Source organism: Staurois parvus, unplaced genomic scaffold (genome assembly GCF_062004578.1).
Source record: "Staurois parvus isolate SC_StPar_1 unplaced genomic scaffold, SC_StPar_1.0 ptg002708l, whole genome shotgun sequence".
NCBI lineage: Eukaryota > Metazoa > Chordata > Amphibia > Anura > Ranidae > Staurois > Staurois parvus.
Genome location: NW_028320504.1, coordinates 66,452 through 83,307, shown reverse-complemented (window position 1 = coordinate 83,307; position 16,856 = coordinate 66,452). Strand labels below are relative to the sequence as shown.

General features: G+C 48.0%; 1 protein-coding gene across 1 annotated transcript; it reads left to right on the top strand.

The window, feature by feature from the left end:
• Positions 1-628: 628 nt before the first annotated feature.
• Positions 629-16,222, top strand: LOC149429411 (rho guanine nucleotide exchange factor 39-like; the record flags this gene model as incomplete). The annotated part of the gene is made up of 7 exons (XM_089666440.1): positions 629-749; positions 2,310-2,438; positions 7,081-7,310; positions 7,711-7,799; positions 8,896-9,008; positions 13,126-13,196; positions 15,701-16,222. Coding segments are annotated over 6 exons (750 nt in total), but the record flags the coding sequence as incomplete, so codon positions are not given.
• Between the last annotated feature and the right edge of the window lie 634 nt (positions 16,223-16,856).

The following is a 16,856-nucleotide window of genomic DNA, read 5'->3' as shown; positions in this document are numbered from 1 at the left end:
CCATCCCCTCTGACCCCCCATCCTCTCTCTCCCCCCCCATCCTCTCTCTCCCCCCCCCATCCACTCTCTCCCCCCCCCATCCTCCTCCCCCCCTCCATCCTCTCTCTCTCGCCCCCCCATTCCCTTTCTCCCCCACATCCCCACTCCTCCCCCATCCTCTCTCTCTGCCCCCATCCGCTCCCCCCCCCCATCCTCTCTCTCCCCCTCCATCTCTCTATCTCACTCCCCTCTCCCCCCATCCTCTCTCTCTCTCCCCATCCTCCCTCTCCCTCCCCCAGCCCCTCTCTCCCTCTCTCTCCCCATCCTCCCTCTCCCTCCCCCCATCCTCTCTCTCTCTCTCTCTCCATCCTCCCTCTCCCTCCTCCATACTCTCTCTCCCTCCCCATCCTCTCTCCCCCTCCCCCATCCTCTCTCCCCCTTCCCCCATCCTCTCTCCCCCTCTCCCATCCTCTCTCCCCTCCCCCCCATTCTCCCCCCCCCCATTCTCTCTTTCTCCCCCCATCATCTTTCTCTTTCTCCCCATCCTCTCTCTCCCCCTCCATCATCTCTCTCGCTCCCCCCCATCCCCTCTGCCCCCCTCCATCCTCTTTCTCTCCCTTCCATTCTCTTTCTCTCCCTTCCATTCTCTCTCCTGCTCTTTCACTCACACATTGCTCTCCTCTGCCATGTTATTTGCAGGTATCGGCATTATCTGACAGATCTGGTTGGGAATAATTTTCCTGGCAGTTTGGACTGTGTACAGCTGAATGGTGAGTACACCCCGGTATATGTCGTACGAGATAACACCACCTATGTGCACCTCTACAGGGGCTCATACCTCCCAGTGTATCTTCATGGACCTCCAGGACAATCTGAATCAGCAAAGCTCTGACATTTCTCACAGGCTCTAGAGGTGCCCAGACTGACCTCCTTACCTTCATTACTCTCTGCTGGGATATATTCCAGAACCAGTAAGCCCTGAAACCATGCCAGATCCCCAACCATCACAGATCTTCAACCATGCCAGATCCCCAACCATCACAGATCTTCAACCCATGCCAGATCCCCCAACCATCACAGATCTTCAACCATGCCAGATCCCCAACCATCACAGATCTTCAACCATGCCAAATCCCCAACCATAACAGATCCCCAACAATGACAGATCCCTTCCCATAACAGATCTCCAACCACGCCAAATCCCCAACCACGCCAAATCCCCAACCACGCCAAATCCCCAACCATGGCAGATCCCCAACCATGGCAGATCCCCAACCATGGCAGATCATCAACAATGACAGATCTCCAACAATGACAGATCCCTAACCATGGCAGATCTTCAACCATGACAGATCCCCAACAATGACAGATCTCCAACCATGGCAGATCACCAATCATAACAGATCTCCAACCATGGCAGATCCCCAACCATGGCAGATCACCAACCATAACAGATCTCCAACAACGACAGATCTCCAACAATGACAGATCTCCAACCATGGCAGATCACCAACCATAACAGATCTCCAACCATGGCAGATCAACCATAACAGATCCCCGAACCATGACAGATCCCCGACCATGACAGATCCCCGACCATGACAGATCCCCGACCATGACAGATCCCCGACCATAACAAATCCCGACCATGGCAGATCCCCGCCCATGGCAGATCCCCGACCATGACAGATCCCCAACCATGACTGATCCCCAACCATGCCAAATCCCCAACCATAACAGATCCCTAACCATGACAGTTCCCCACCCATGACAGATCCCCGACCATGACAGATCCCAAACCATAACAGAGCCACGACCATGACAGATCCCCACCCATGACAGATCCCCACCCATGACAGATCCCCGAGCATGACAGATCCCCGACCATGGCAGATCCCCAAGCATGACAGATCCCCAAGCATGACAGATCCCCAAGCATGACAGATCCCCGACCATGGCAGATCCCCGAGCATGGGAGATCCCCAACCATGGTAGATCCCCAACCATGGCATATTTCCAACAATAACAGATCCCCAACAATGACATATCTCCAACCATGGCAGATCACTAACCATAACAGATCTTCAAGCATGGCAGATCACCGACCATAACAGATCCCCAACCATGGCATATCACCGACCGTGACAGATCCCCGACCATGACAGATCCCCAACCATGGCAGATCCCCAATGTAGGACATCCTTGCTGTGTCTTTGCAATGCTCTGGTCATGTTTAGCTCTTGACATCTCAGTAATAGTCTGAGATTGATCATGTGAAGCCTCCTCCACCCACTCATAACACAGCTCGAGTAATATTCCTTCTCACACAGGGGCTCTTCAGGCGGTTTCTGCAGCCTGTGAGTACATAGAGAACGCTCAGCAACTTCAGGAGAACGAGATCCAGCTTCAGAGAGTTCAGAAACTGCTGAAAGGACGCAGAGTCCGAATCGCCACCCCAGGTGAGGTCACATGTATTTGCAGGATTGTCCAATCCAATCATTCCTAGGTATCTATGGGGCTGCAGGATTGTCCAATCAGATCATTCTTATGTTTCTATGCGGCTGCAGCATTGTCCAATCAGATGTTCTCTTCTGTTCATTGAAAGACACGGACAGGTCTCCAGGTCTTAACAGCTGGGTCTGATAGTGCCATCTGCAGGAGGGTAGGTGCAACAAAATAGAAGAAATCGCTCCTAGGGGGCGGCCCCTGCTGGTGGACAAACCCCCATCTGTAACACACGGCTCGGTTTTCTGTCTAGCGATTTGGAGCTAGGACAGAGGATTTGTAATGCTTGCTTACAATAAAGTTTATTTTGAATAAAAAAAAGTTTTAAAAACCATTTCCTATTCAATAAAATGTTTTCCACATTAGAGTGGGTTTTCTCCTTGTTAATGCAATTTTCAGCTGTGTTCAAGCATCTCAAATGATTTATTCCACAAGCCCAATGCGATTCATGGAGAAACTCCACTTCATCAGGAGCTACAAGTGGAATAGACAAATACTTTTCTAAATCCAAAATTCAAAGTTACCAATGTATTCAGCACTGCAACAATTATTCATATATACGTATAACTGGGTCCATATAGTTGCCTAAATGCAAACCAAAGCTGGGGAGACCTCAACCAAATCCAAGTTAAGGAAGCAGAGCTAGAGACAGATCCCACCAGAGGTCCAACGCCCAGAACAAAATCACACATAGATAATGCTGATTATAATGGGGTTGAATTGGCGGAGTCACCTAGGATTTTTATAGAGGCGTCATATATGAAAAAATAGGCATACCAAGGATTATATAAAACAATCGCTGAAAGTATACGTGAGGGTATATTGTTAGATTGGACAAATAATAGAAGGGACCAACTAGTTAGGTGGTAACCCAAAATTTCTCTCTTTAGAACTCTTTAAGTTGCATATAGATAATCCTATAAAAGGGTTTACTAATTCCTAATTAAAATCTGGCAGGAGCCTTTGACCACATTCCATCCGTCCTATAGCAGTTCTATTGCTACAGGGCGGCATATACATGACTTTGCACGTATGCCACACGGGAGCGTGCGCCCCACCGGAGGAAATCTGCTGTGAAATGTCACAGCACAAAACGACTTACAAGCCCCAGCAAACAGTTGCTCACCGGCACCTGGTGCCTGATCATTGGTCAGGGAGGAAGAACAAGGCTATGGCTATGTTTACATAGCCATAGCTCTGTTGTGATGGGGAAAGTCATGAATCGAGGCTCTCTGCAAAGCTGGGAACATGATCCATCCACAAGTGACTTGTCTGTTCAAAATTGATGGACTCCAGAGGAAACCAGGCTTCCCATCAACATTCTGGAGCTCAGGGCGATCCACCTGTCTCACTCTGTTAGCTCTTCTTGAGAGTTGCTCCACCAGGGTCCAAAACTGCGAATTACATAATCACAGAGGCAGCACCAAGAACTCGGCAGCTGCACTGGAAGCATCTTGGATCCTTAATTGGGCTGAGCTTCATGTCCCAGCCTTGTCTGCAGTCTACATTCAAGGAGTTGACCATTGTCAGGCAGACTATCTCAGTCATCAGAGTCTAGATGAAGGGGAAAGGTCTCTACACTTGGATGTCTTATACCAGATTCAGTAATGCTAGGGCACACTGGACATGGATTTCTTTGCGTCCAGACTCAGTTGGAAGGTTTCTAAGTTTTTGGCCAGGACAAGGGATGCCTGGGCCAATGTATCAAATGCACTGGTGGCTCAATGGGGAAAGTACTCCTTGATGTACGAAATGTCTCCCTCACTTGCTGCGGAGGATAGATGGGGAGGGCATGCTGGTAATTCTGGTGGCTACAGATTCTTGGATCTTGTTCAACTAGTCGCCAATGTACCACGGTGTCCTCTGCTTGGTCCAGACCTCCTCTCAAGGTTTGACCTCCTACCCTGCTGTACAGTCACTGGCTTTACCAACATGGCTGTTGAAACCCAGGTGCTGAAGGATAAGGTTCTCTCTCTGTCTCTTCGACTTATATTTCCACGCGGCTTCAAGCCCAGAAGTCCACCTCCCTCTTCATCTAGTATCATCTCTGGAAGGCATATTTTGCATATTGCAATCACTGAGTTATCATCCCGCAAGTTCTCAGTGGTTCAACTTTTGGCTTTTCCGCAAACAAAATCGGATGGCCCAGAGTACTGTAAAGGGCCATTTTTCTACCTTGGACATATTCTTCCAATGTTCTTTGGCATCCTTCCCTGGTTTGTACCTATATCCAGGGGATCACACATGTTGTTCCACCTACAAGACTCTCTCTGCCATTATGGGACCTGAATCTGTCTACCTTGCAAAAGCCTACCCTATAGAATATCTGAGAAATTCCTGTCATGACACCTTTCTGATGGCCATCATTTTGGTACATAGGGTCTCTGAAATGGCAGCAACCATTTTTGGTGCATCTGTCACGTACCTGATGGGAGACTGAAATGACAAGGTTGGCCTCACTTGTGTCACTAGTCCTGACCCCGCTAGAGTAGGAACGGAGGGAGTCTAGGACCCAGGGGAACAAGAGTGTCAGTAGTTGTTGTTTGCAGCTCTTGCTGATGAAAACCTTGGAAGGCTGATGTTCCTCTGATTTTGGCACAGTATTAGTAGGCAGAGCAGGTTTTGCAGATTGCCAGGCGTGCACCGGAGCAAGGCAGGTAGTGAGGACAAGAGACAGGAGCAATGTCATGGAATAGCCGGGGTCATCATCAGTCAGGCAGCGCGGTACAGAATCAGAAGGAAAAGCCAAGGTCAGGAGCAGAGCCGAATTCAGGGAAAACGATCAGAGTCAGGTGAGGAACAAGCCGGGTCAGCAACAAAGGAATCATACAGGAGCAAGCAGGACACGGGGGAGCTGAAGACCAGTCAGCACTGAACAGGAGCAGAGACATTCCTTAAATAGGCCGTCTGGTGCCAATCTTTGCCGTGAGTGTGCACGATCGCGCATTTCCGATCACGATTCGTCTTGCCGGAAATCCCTTACCGCATCATATGGATAAGGTGGGTAGTTTGGCCTTGGTTGTCCTTTCTGCCAAAGGTGGTGTCAACCTTTCATATAAATGAGGACATTGTCTTGTCTTCTCTGTGCCCTAGTCCTTGTCATCCTAAGGAAGTAGAACTTCATTATTTGGATGTGGTTCAGGCCATTAGATTATACTTCAAGTTTACCACTTCCATCTGGAAGACTGATTTTTTGCTCATCGTCATGAATGGTCCCAGGGAAGGACAAGCAACTTTGGCATCCACTATTTCTCAGTGTATTCGCTAAATGTGATTCAAGCTTATGCACCTTTGGGCTGGGAACCTTTTGTTTCCCATTACTTGTTGTATGTACGGTACTGTCTAGGTAGATGATATGTATGTACGGAACCATCTGGTAGATGACGTGTTGTATGTATGGTACTGTCTAGGTAGATGACATGTATATGTATGGTACTGTCTGGGTAGATGACCCGAGTGGGCCCTTTAGATTGTTCCACCAAGTGGCTGAATTGGAGTGCTCATGGTGCAGAGACTCTTTGCAGGTCTCCTGACATAGGAGTAGTCAAATCCAGACAGGGGTGAGGCAGGTGAGAGAGTAGCCAGGCAAGTGGCAGGTAAGTATTATAGTCTTGGCTCTCATGTGTGTGAAGAGAAGATGTGGCACTGGCCGATGCCTAAATTCCATTCCTGGTCAGAGGACATGCCCAGCATTGCTACTGGGGGCTCCAGAAGTCCTGAAGGTAGTAGAGATCCTGGAAGACCTGGCAATGGATCCTTATAGAAATCCCCAAAAACCTGACAAAACTGGATCCTGAGAGTACTGGAGGTCCCAAGACTCCTGGAAGACTTAGCAGGGTTCCTGTGGATATTGGAGGTCCTAGAAATTCTGAAATTCCTGGAAGACCTAGCATGGACCCTATGAGTACTGTAAGTCACAGGAGTCCTGGAACTCCTGAAACTCGGCAGGTATCCTGTGAATACCAGAGGTCCTAAGAATTCTTGAAATCCTGGAAGACCTGATATGGATCCTCTCAGTACTGGAGGTCCCAGGAGTCCCTGGAACTCCTGGAAGACACAGCAGGGTTCCTGTGAATATTGGAAATCCTAAGATTTCAGGAAGTCCTGGGAGACGTGATATGGATCCTGTTAATACTGGAAGTTCCAGGAGTCCCGGAACTCTGAACGACCCAGCAGGTATCCTGTAACTAGAGATCCTAGCAATCCTGAAAATCCTGGAGGACCAGGCATGGATCCTTTAGGTACTGTAAGTACTGGAGGTCTCCAGAGTGCTGGAAATCCTTGAAGACCCAGCAGGGATCCTTAACAGGTGGTCAGCCAGGATGAGATCGGAATAACGTTTCTTCCCAGTAGGATGGCAGTAATACACAGCGATGCTTACATCTTAGGTTTCTCTGACAGGTGATTTACATAGTTAGTCTGGCTGAAAAAAGACAAAAGTCCACCCAATTCAACCATGAAAAAAAAGTTACAATCCTATACCCACAGTTAATCCAGAGGAAGGAAAAAAAACCCCAGCAAAGCATGATTCAATTTGCTCCTCCAGGGGAAACAATTCCTTCCCGATCCCCCCTGACTTGGTGATCTCTCTTCCAGGAAGACGATATATCAGAGAAGGATGGCTGTCTCTTGTACCACCCAGTGGAGAGGAGGTCAAACATCGCATGCTCTTCCTCTTCTCTGATGTCCTGGCTGTCACCTCTCCTTGTCACCCCTTACACCCCGTCAACGCTCATAAATTCTGCTGTCGGGCAATCTACCCACTGAGAGAATGCCGGGTGGAGAGAGTCCTGGGCCACACCCAGAGCCAAGGAGGGCTGATCAGTGTGAGTGTTGTCTTTTCTCCATAAACTTTCTACATCACCCAACCCTTCCCCCTCCTTGTTACCACCGCCTTATCTCTATACCCTTCCCCCTTATCTTCTCCTTGCTACCACCCCCTTATCTCTATACCCCTCCCCCTTATCTGCTCCTTGCTACCACCCCTTATCTCTATACCCTTCCTCCTCGTTACCACCGCCTTATCTCTATACCCTTCCCCCTTATCTTCTCCTTGCTACCACCCCCTTATCTTTATACCCCTCCCTCTCACTTCCTCCTTGTTACCACCCCCTTATCTCTATCCCCCTCCCCCTTATCTCCTTGTCACTACCCCCTCATCTATGTACCCCTCCCCCTCATCTCTATACCCCTCCCCTTATCACTCCTCATAATCTTTCTGTTCAGTTGTCCTTCAAGAGGGAGAAACTTCTTCTGATGTCATCCAACCAACAGGACATGAACAGCTGGTACGAGTGTCTGGTGACCGGCGTGAGGTGAGCCCCGGCCTGGACTTTATACTAATAATAGTCTGTATACCTGTGTAGTAGTAGTATTATTACCCCAGGGGTGTAGAATGATGTGATCTGTGTGTCCGGATGAAGACGATTAGGACACTGTGGGGTTTATTTACTAAACTGTTGTGTGCAAAATCTGCCTCACTTCTGCATAGAAACCAATCGGCTTCTATCCTCAGCTTGTTCAATGAAGCTTTGGCAATACAATCTGGAAGCTGATTGGTTTCTATGCAGAAGTGAGCCGGATTTTGAACTTTCCAGGTTTAGTAAGTAAACCCCTATGAGACGTACAGAAAACTGGGCTGCAATTTTAATAGAATAGTTTTTTGTGAGCCACCAGGAGTTAACTTACTCTATTACTAGTGTTAATTGTGTGCTTAAGTGAATATTTATTAAATATTAGATCGCTAGGCACTAATTTCACCCTCTCTAGGTGTATAAATATAAACTATGAATTCTTATACTGTACCGCGCTCCAATATTATCAACCTTTTGTGATTGACCTTTTTGATTGTGTAAATTTCTTAATATACCACCTATAATCCAATCATTACTTACTTCTATGGTGCTTAAATATACAATTAACAATTAAATAGCGCTTTGCATACAATGTATCCAGATCGTGCTTCAGACAGCCTGGCTGGTGTGTTTGCTTTCAGTAAATATACTCGCCGTTCCTCTGTGGATGTGTGATAACGTCACCGCCCCTCCCCATTTATAAATTTATAAATTAATTTGTTAATTGTATATTTAAGCACCATAGAAGTAAGTAATGATTGGATTATAGGTGGTATATTAAGAAATTTACACAATCAAAAAAGGTCAATCACAAAAGGTTGATAATATTGGAGCGCGGTACAGTATAAGAATTCATAGAAAACTGGGCTCTTTCAGTGTTTGTGATTGGTCTGGAAGGAGATGGTCTGGTAGATGGATACTCCGGGGATGGACACATGGAGGGTGATACTCACACAGGTTCCTCACAGATGGTGGGAGTTCCATTGAAGGTGGGAAACAGAGGAGTTATTGTCAGATTAAAGGAGGACCATGGTTGATAGACAATTTTGTCTCCTAGAAAACTCCGCTCAGATGGCAGCACTAGTGGTGGAGGATCACAGAGTCATCCCAACGATTCCCGAGGAGCCACCAAACACTTCTGTGCCACCGAGAGTTCCCAAGAGACGTCATGTAAGGAAATAGAACTATTCCTCTACTCATCACTTCCTCATCCTCCTCCAGGTCTGGAGTCCTCCCTACTGATAATGCCAAAACAGTGCCTCATGGACTCCTACAGTCCATCCCATTACTAGATATTCATCCATTCATCATTCCATGCATCACTCATCATCCTCCTCCTCCTCATTACATCCACCCAAGTCCATGCACCACATACATGCAACTGATGCTCGGAATGCCAGATCGGATGCAGAGCAATCCATAATTCATCCTCTCCTCATCATTCCATCCATCCATCTTCATCCATTCATCATCCTTCTCATTCCATCCATCCAACCATCATCATTTCACCCATGCATTCATTATTATCATTTCATCCATCTATTTATTCATCAACATCATTGCATCCATCCTCATCCATCCATCATTCATTATCATCATTCCATCCATCTTCGTCATCATTCCATCCATCCACAATTCATCATCCATCTCATTCCATCCAACCATCATTATCCCCTCAATCCATCCTCATCCATCCATCATTCTTCATAATTCCATCCATCCATCGGTATTCATCATTATTATTCTATTCACCCATCATCATTCCACTCTCATCCATTCATCACCATTTCATCCCTCTATCCATCGATTTGTTCATCATCGTCATTGCATTCATCATTCCATCCAATCATCATTCATCACCTACCTCATTCCATCCAACAATCATTCATCATTCCATCCATCCAACCACCATCATTCCACCCATCCATTCATCATTTTATCTGTCTATCCATCCATTTATTTATCATCGTCATTGCATCCATCCATCATCTCTTTCCATCTATCATCATCATTTCATCCATTCATCATCATTAGTCCATCAAATTCATTGTTATTCATCATCCTCATCCATCATCATTCCACTAATTCATCCATCATCATTCCATCCATCCATTGTTATTCAATTCATCATCATCCATCCATCATCATTCCACTCATTCATCCATCCTTCCATCGTCATCCTCCTCATGTAGTGAAGCTATAGAAGGTGTGTTTATTAGCGGATGATCACATGGGTGGTATAATAGAACATTCTGAATGGTTGGTTGTCTGGAGACGTATCTTCTTCCATTGGGCACATATCTCCTCTATACATCATTGTCCCCCTCTCTGTGGACGGGTGATGGCGGCCCTGAGCCCCCATACTGCTTGTCCTCCTTACATTCACGATCCCATCATACATCACAGGACGCAGCAACTGGGAGCCAGTGGAGGGATTGGCAGAGAGGGGTGACAGATACAGAATGGTTAGTGAGGTGGATGAGTCTGGCAGCAGCGTTCATGATAGACTGGAGGGGGGATAGCCTGCGGTGAGGTCGGCCAATGAGGAGGGAGTTACAATAGTCGAGGTGTGATATAATATGGTTTCCGAGGTTAGGAACGGTCGTATCTTGGAGATGTTGTGGAGGTGAAGTCTACATGATTTTGTCAGCGATTGGATCTGGGGCTAGAAGGACAGATGGGAGTCTAGGATTACCCCTAGTACCCTGGCATGAGGAGATGGACTGATGATTGTGTTATCAATATTTATGATGAGGTCAGTGGAGGTGGCACGGGTGGGGGGAATACTAGGAGCTCAGTTTTGGAAAGGTTGCGATTGGATCTGGGGCTAGAAGGACAGATGGGAGTCTAGGATTACCCCTAGTACCCTGGCATGAGGAGATGGACTGATGATTGTGTTATCAATATTTATGATGAGGTCAGTGGAGGTGGCACGGGTGGGGGGAATACTAGGAGCTCAGTTTTGGAAAGGTTGAGTTTGAGGAAGTGGAGTGACATCCAAGCCGATATGTCACTTAGTAGGCTAGCGATGCAGATGGAGACTGAAGGGGTGAGGTGAGGATGAGACTGAAGGGGTGAGGTGAGGGGTAGACAGATAGATTTGCGTGTCATCAGCATAGAGATGGTGATTAAAGGCGTGGGAGTTTATCAAGTGACCAAGGGAGGAGGTGTAAATGGAGAAGTGAAGGGGTCCAAGGACAGAACCTTGGGGGACCCCTACAAAGAGAGGGAGTGAATAGGAGGTGGCAGCGTTATAGGTAACACTGAAAGAGCGCTGTGATAGGAGAACCAGGAGAAAGCGGTGTCTCTGAGGCCAAGAGAGTGTAGTTTTTGAGGAGGAGGGGATGGTCAACCGTGTCAAAAGCCGCAGAGAGGTCGAGTAGTAGGAGTATTGAATAGTGGCCGTTGGTTTTTGCAGTTAGTAGGTCATTAGAGAGTTTTAGTAGGGCAGTTTCAGTAGAGTGTAGAGGGCAAAAGCCAGACTGTAAAGGGTTGAGAAGGTTGTTGTCAGTGAGGTGGGAGCTCAGGCGATTGTATAGTAAGCGTTCTAGGAGTTTAGCGGTAAATGGCAGCAGGGAGATGGGTCTGAGGTTGTTCAGGTTGGTGGGGTCCAGGGAGGGTTTTTTTGAGTATGGGAGTTTAGTGCGCGTGCTTTAGAGGGGAGGGGAAGGCACCTGTAGAGAGGGAAAGATAGAAGATATGAGTGAGGGAGCAAAGGATGGAAGAGGAGGGTGACTGAAGAAGTTGTGAGGGGACATGGTCCAGGAGGCAGGTGGTGAGGCGGGCTTCTGAGAAGACCTTAAGGACCTCTTCGGTGGTAGCGAAGTCAAAGGAGGAAAGTGTTGAGGGAGGTATGGTGTGAGGGATGCTAAGTGGGGTGGGTGTCTGTGTAGTGGCGATGTCCCTACGAATTGCGTCGATCTTGTTTTGGAAGTGGTGTGCAATCTCGTGAGCAGTGAGTGAGGCGCTGGGTGGCGGTGGAGAAAGTAGAGAGTTAAAAGTAGAGAAGAGCCGGCAAGGACTCAAAGAGAAGGTATTAATGAGAGTGACAAAGTAGGCTTGTTTAGCAGCGTGAAGGAAGGAAGTGTATGTTAAGAAGGCAGATTTATATCGGGTGAAAGCTTGGTGGGATTTGGTTTTACGCCATATTCGCTCCCGCGTGCGACTCTGTCGTTTGAGATTTCGGGTGTGGTCAGTCTGCCAAGGTTGTAGAGGTTGGGGCCTGATGCTTCGTGTTGTTAGGGGAGCAAGCGAGTCTAAAGTTAATGAAAGCGAGTTGTTGTAGACAGCAGTGGCCAGGTCAGGGCAGGACAAGGGGTTGATGCTGTCATAGAGTTGGTCAGTTGCAGAATGGAAGGGAGCCGGGTTTAGGTTTCGGAGATTTCTGCTGGTAATTGTTTGCTGTTTGGTGGGATAGGTGTTAGAGGACGAGGAGACTGTGAATGTGATGAGATTGTGATCAGAGAGGGGAAAGGGGGTGTTTGTGAGGTTATAGGGAGTAGAGTGGTGAGAGAAGACAAGGTCTAAGGTATTCCCGTCGGAGTGAGTGGAGGACTGTATACACTGTGCTAATGCAAAAGATGAGGTTAGGTGGAGGAGTTGGGATGTAGCCGGGTTATTGATGTTAATAGAGATATTGAAGTCTCCGAGAATGATAGCGGGTAGCTCAGAGGAGAGAAAGTAGGGTAGCCAGGCGGCGAAGTTGTCAAGAAAGCGGGACACGGGTCCAGGAGGCCGATAGATCACTGCAATCCTCAGAGAGATCAGAGAGAATAGCCGGATGCAGTGGGTCTCGAAGGAAGAGAAGGATAGAGAGGGAGGGTTAGGGAGGACTTGAAAGGTGCTCAGTGGTGACAGAAGTAGACTAACCCCGCCTCCTTCCCGACCACTGGGTCTGGGTGAGTGGGTCAAGATGAGGCCTCCGTAGGAGAGTGCTTCGGGGGAGACAGAATCTGCTGCTTGGAGCCAGGTTTCGGTGAGAGCTAAGTTAAGGGAGCGGGAGACAAAGAGGTCATGGATAGAGGTGAGCTTATTGCAGACCGAGCGGGCGTTCCAGAGTGCACATGAAAACGGGAGGGAGGTTTTGGGGAGCAAGGGTACAGATATTAGATTGAGGGGATTGCGGTAATTCCCTTCATTGAACATGGCTGTATGACTGAGGGCCCCTATAGACTTACATTATCACTACTGATCTTTCTGGAAATTTACTAAGAAAACTGTTTAGACTGATAAAGTTTTGTATACTTGAGTACTTTATAGTGTAATGATGTGTGTGTTTGCTCTATAGGTCAGTGTGCCGAAGGAAGAGTCTGGAGATCCAGAAGAAGCATCATGGAAGCGAATGAGAGTCACTGAGCCGTATGTACATGGTCCTTCGTATCTGTGACAGAAAAGTCCTAAATTTATCAGTGCCCCTCCCCCACACCACAAGGTCTGCTACATTTTCATGGCCCCTCCCTCACAAGGTCTGATAAATTTATCAAGGCCCTGTCCCCGCAGGACCTCACAGAGCTTGGCGTCCTCCCCTGCAGAATACGTTTAGAGGAGCTAATGGTGAAGAGGAAGAAACCCTCAAAATGTTAATGCTAATGGGGAGGGGGGGGTTAATACCTTAAGCAAACCTTGCATATTACTGCCTATACTCACCTATGTGATGAATGCTCCTTGTGCCTGCCATCCTCCCATGAACGCTCCTCACACCCTTCATCCGCCCATCAACGTTCCTCACACCCACCATCCTCCCATGAACGCTCCTCACACCCTTCATCCTCCCATGAACGTTTCCGGCACCCGCCATCCTCCCATAAACGTTCCCCGCACCTTCCATCCTCCCATGAGCTTTCCCCGCACCTTCCATCCTCCCATGAATGCTCCTCATACCCTTCATCCTCCCATCAACGTTCCTCACACCCGCTATCCTCCCATGAACGTTCCCCGCACCTTCCATCCTCCCATGAACATTCCTCACACCCTCCCATTAACGTTCCTCACACCATACATCCTCCCCTGAACGTTCCTCACACCCGCCATCCTCCCGTGAACGTTCCTCACGCCCGCCATCCTCCCGTGAACGTTCCTCACACCCGCCATCCTCCCATGAACGTTCCTCACACCCTCCCATCAATGTTCCTCACACCATACATGCTCCCATGAACATTCCTCACACCCGCCTTCCTCCCATGAACGTTCCTCACACCCACCATCCTCCCATGAACATTCCTCACACCCTCCCATCAACGTTCTTTACACCATACATCCTCCCATAAACATTCCTCACACCCGCCTTCCTCCCATGAACATTCCTCAGACCCGCCATCCTCCCATCAATGTTCCTCACACCCCCCCATCAAGGTTCCTCAGACCCACCATCCTCCCATCAGCGTTCCTCAGACCCGCCATCCTCCCATCACCGTTCCTCAGACCCGCCATCCTCCCATCAATGTTCCTCACACCCTCCCATCGACGTTCCTCACACCCCCTCATCAGCGTTCCTCAGACCCGCCATCCTCCCATCAATGTTCCTCACACCCTTCATCCTCCCATCAATGTTCCTCACACCCTTCATCCTCCCATCAACGTTTCTCACACCCTTCATCCTCCCATCAACGTTTCTCACACCCTTCATCCTCCCATCAACGTTTCTCACACCTGCCATCAGCGTTCCTCACATCTGCCATCCTCCCATCAATGTTCCTCACACCCCCTCATCTTCCCATCAGCATTCCTCAGACCCGCCATCCTCCCATCAATGTTCTTCACACCCTCCATCCTCCCATCAATGTTCCTCCCACCATCCATTCTCCTGTGAATGTTCTTCACACCCGTCATCCTCCCATCAGCGTTTCTCACACCCGCCATCCTCCCATCAATGTTCCTCACTCCCTCCCACCATCTTCACATCAACATTCCTCACACCCTCCCATCAACATTCCCTGCTCCCTCCATCCTCCCATCAACATTCCCTGCTCCCTCCATCCTCCCATCAACGTTCCCTGCTCCCTCCATCCTCCCATCAACGTTCCCTGCTCCCTCCATCCTCCCATCAACGTTCCCTGCTCCCTCCATCCTCCCATCAACGTTCCTTGCACCCTCCATCCTCCCATTAACGTTCCTCACACCCCCCCCATCCTCAGGGCTTATTTGAATTATTGGAAGATTTTTAGGGGTGATATTTGGATTATTGGGGGATGGTTGGAGTGTTTTTGTACTACTGGAGTATGGTCAGGGTTGATGTTGAAATGATTGAAAGATGGGTGGAGTTTATTAGAGATTATCGGGGAATGGTCGGAGTTAATTTGCGAATATCAGGGGATTGTCGAGTAAATGAATCAGAAGATGGTCAAGGTTTTTTCAGGGGACGATCCATGTAAATTTTGAAATTATCAGAAGATGGTCGTGGTTTATTAGGGATAATCGGGGGATGTGAGGGTTAATATTGGATGATGGTCAGGGATTATTGGGGGATAATCAGGGAATATTGGGAGATGGTCTGGGTTGACTCACAGGTAGGGTTTTCCCTTTATTCGATTTGGCCGTAGTTCATCTTGATTGGGGCTCCTGATGGTAATGTCCCTACAGTAATTTGTTCTTGAAAGGACCAATTCCTGCCTGTAGCCCAGAACTCAGTGGGCGTGGTTTAATCTTAGGATGACCAATGAAACATTCCATTCTTATCATTATAGTTACGTGAAGAATAGAAACTGCAAATATCTGAGGGAGACCATATAAGGTGGTTCCTTTTACAGTGAGATGAAACTATTCTCAGAAAATGAGAGACGTTACAAGTGAAACTATTGACTCAGAATGGATGCCAGTTAATAAGACATATCTCCTTACAGTTCTCATTGACTTTTATTTTTTAGCGTTGAAGAAAAGCCGGAGCCGTCATCACAGGCTGATAATGGAGCCGGGTGGAGATGTGCCATTTTATAATCTGTCTTCATATCAACTTTGGGTGGAGGAATGTTATACTAGAAGCCATATTCGCCTCCACAGTGAAGAGCGGGGCAGGAGGCAGATATCTGCTCCAATCTGGGACTGTGTGGAGCTGTTACCCTGTCAGCCCTTCCCCCAGGGGTCTGTTACTCCATATATAATACTCCTCTCACTGGGTGGCGGGGTATAGAATACTCTGACTGGGTATAGTACTTGCCCTCAGTGTAGACAGTACTCAGCGGGATATGTGTGTATGACTTGGATGAAGGATGTATATAGTACTTGTCCTGTGATTGGGGCCCTAATTGTCTATAAGGCCCTTCTGGTGGACAATGTATGATGATCTCAGACGTGGTGACTGGACAGGGCAGAGAAAATGTCAAATATCTGTAAAACATGTATACAAAATATTGTAATATTTTAATAAACGTGTCAGATTTTCAGTGTCACTTTGTCTTCTTTTATTGGTCACTGAGGTATATACCCGGCCTACAGGACACCAAGACATCCACTCACCCCCCATAGACTGTTCCCTGAGGTCTGGCACTCCGCAAACCTCCACTGAATCCTTTGTGTTGGCAGTTGTGTGTTCCGAGGTCTTCAGGGTTAGTTATGGGTGCACCACAGATAAAAATGGAGCCTGCAGACTTAGGTTTTACTTTTCCTTCACCTGTTTAATGTCCCTCACTTTTAGGCCTTAGTTTTCTCTCCACCTGCTCAGTGTCCATTACCTGACTAGTACCTGCAGGACAGAGGTGGGCCATTACTTTGCTGTGCTTCTCCCCCAATCAGTGCGTCAGTCCTTCCTACTGTTCCTCACACCAGCCCATTGTGGCAGGCCTTGATCCTGTTTGCACCAGGTGCCCATCTCCTCCACAGATCCTCTCTGCTATACCAGGACCCTACCCCCTCTATGGTTCCAGTTACTTAAGGACCACTCTTTGTTATACTAGATCCCCACCACCACTATAGATCCAGTTACTAATAGACACCTCTATACTGGATCCCCACCCTCTCCATGGATCTGGTTAGTAGAGTCTTCTTTGTGATATACCATGTGATGGACAGCCCGGCACCCCGCCT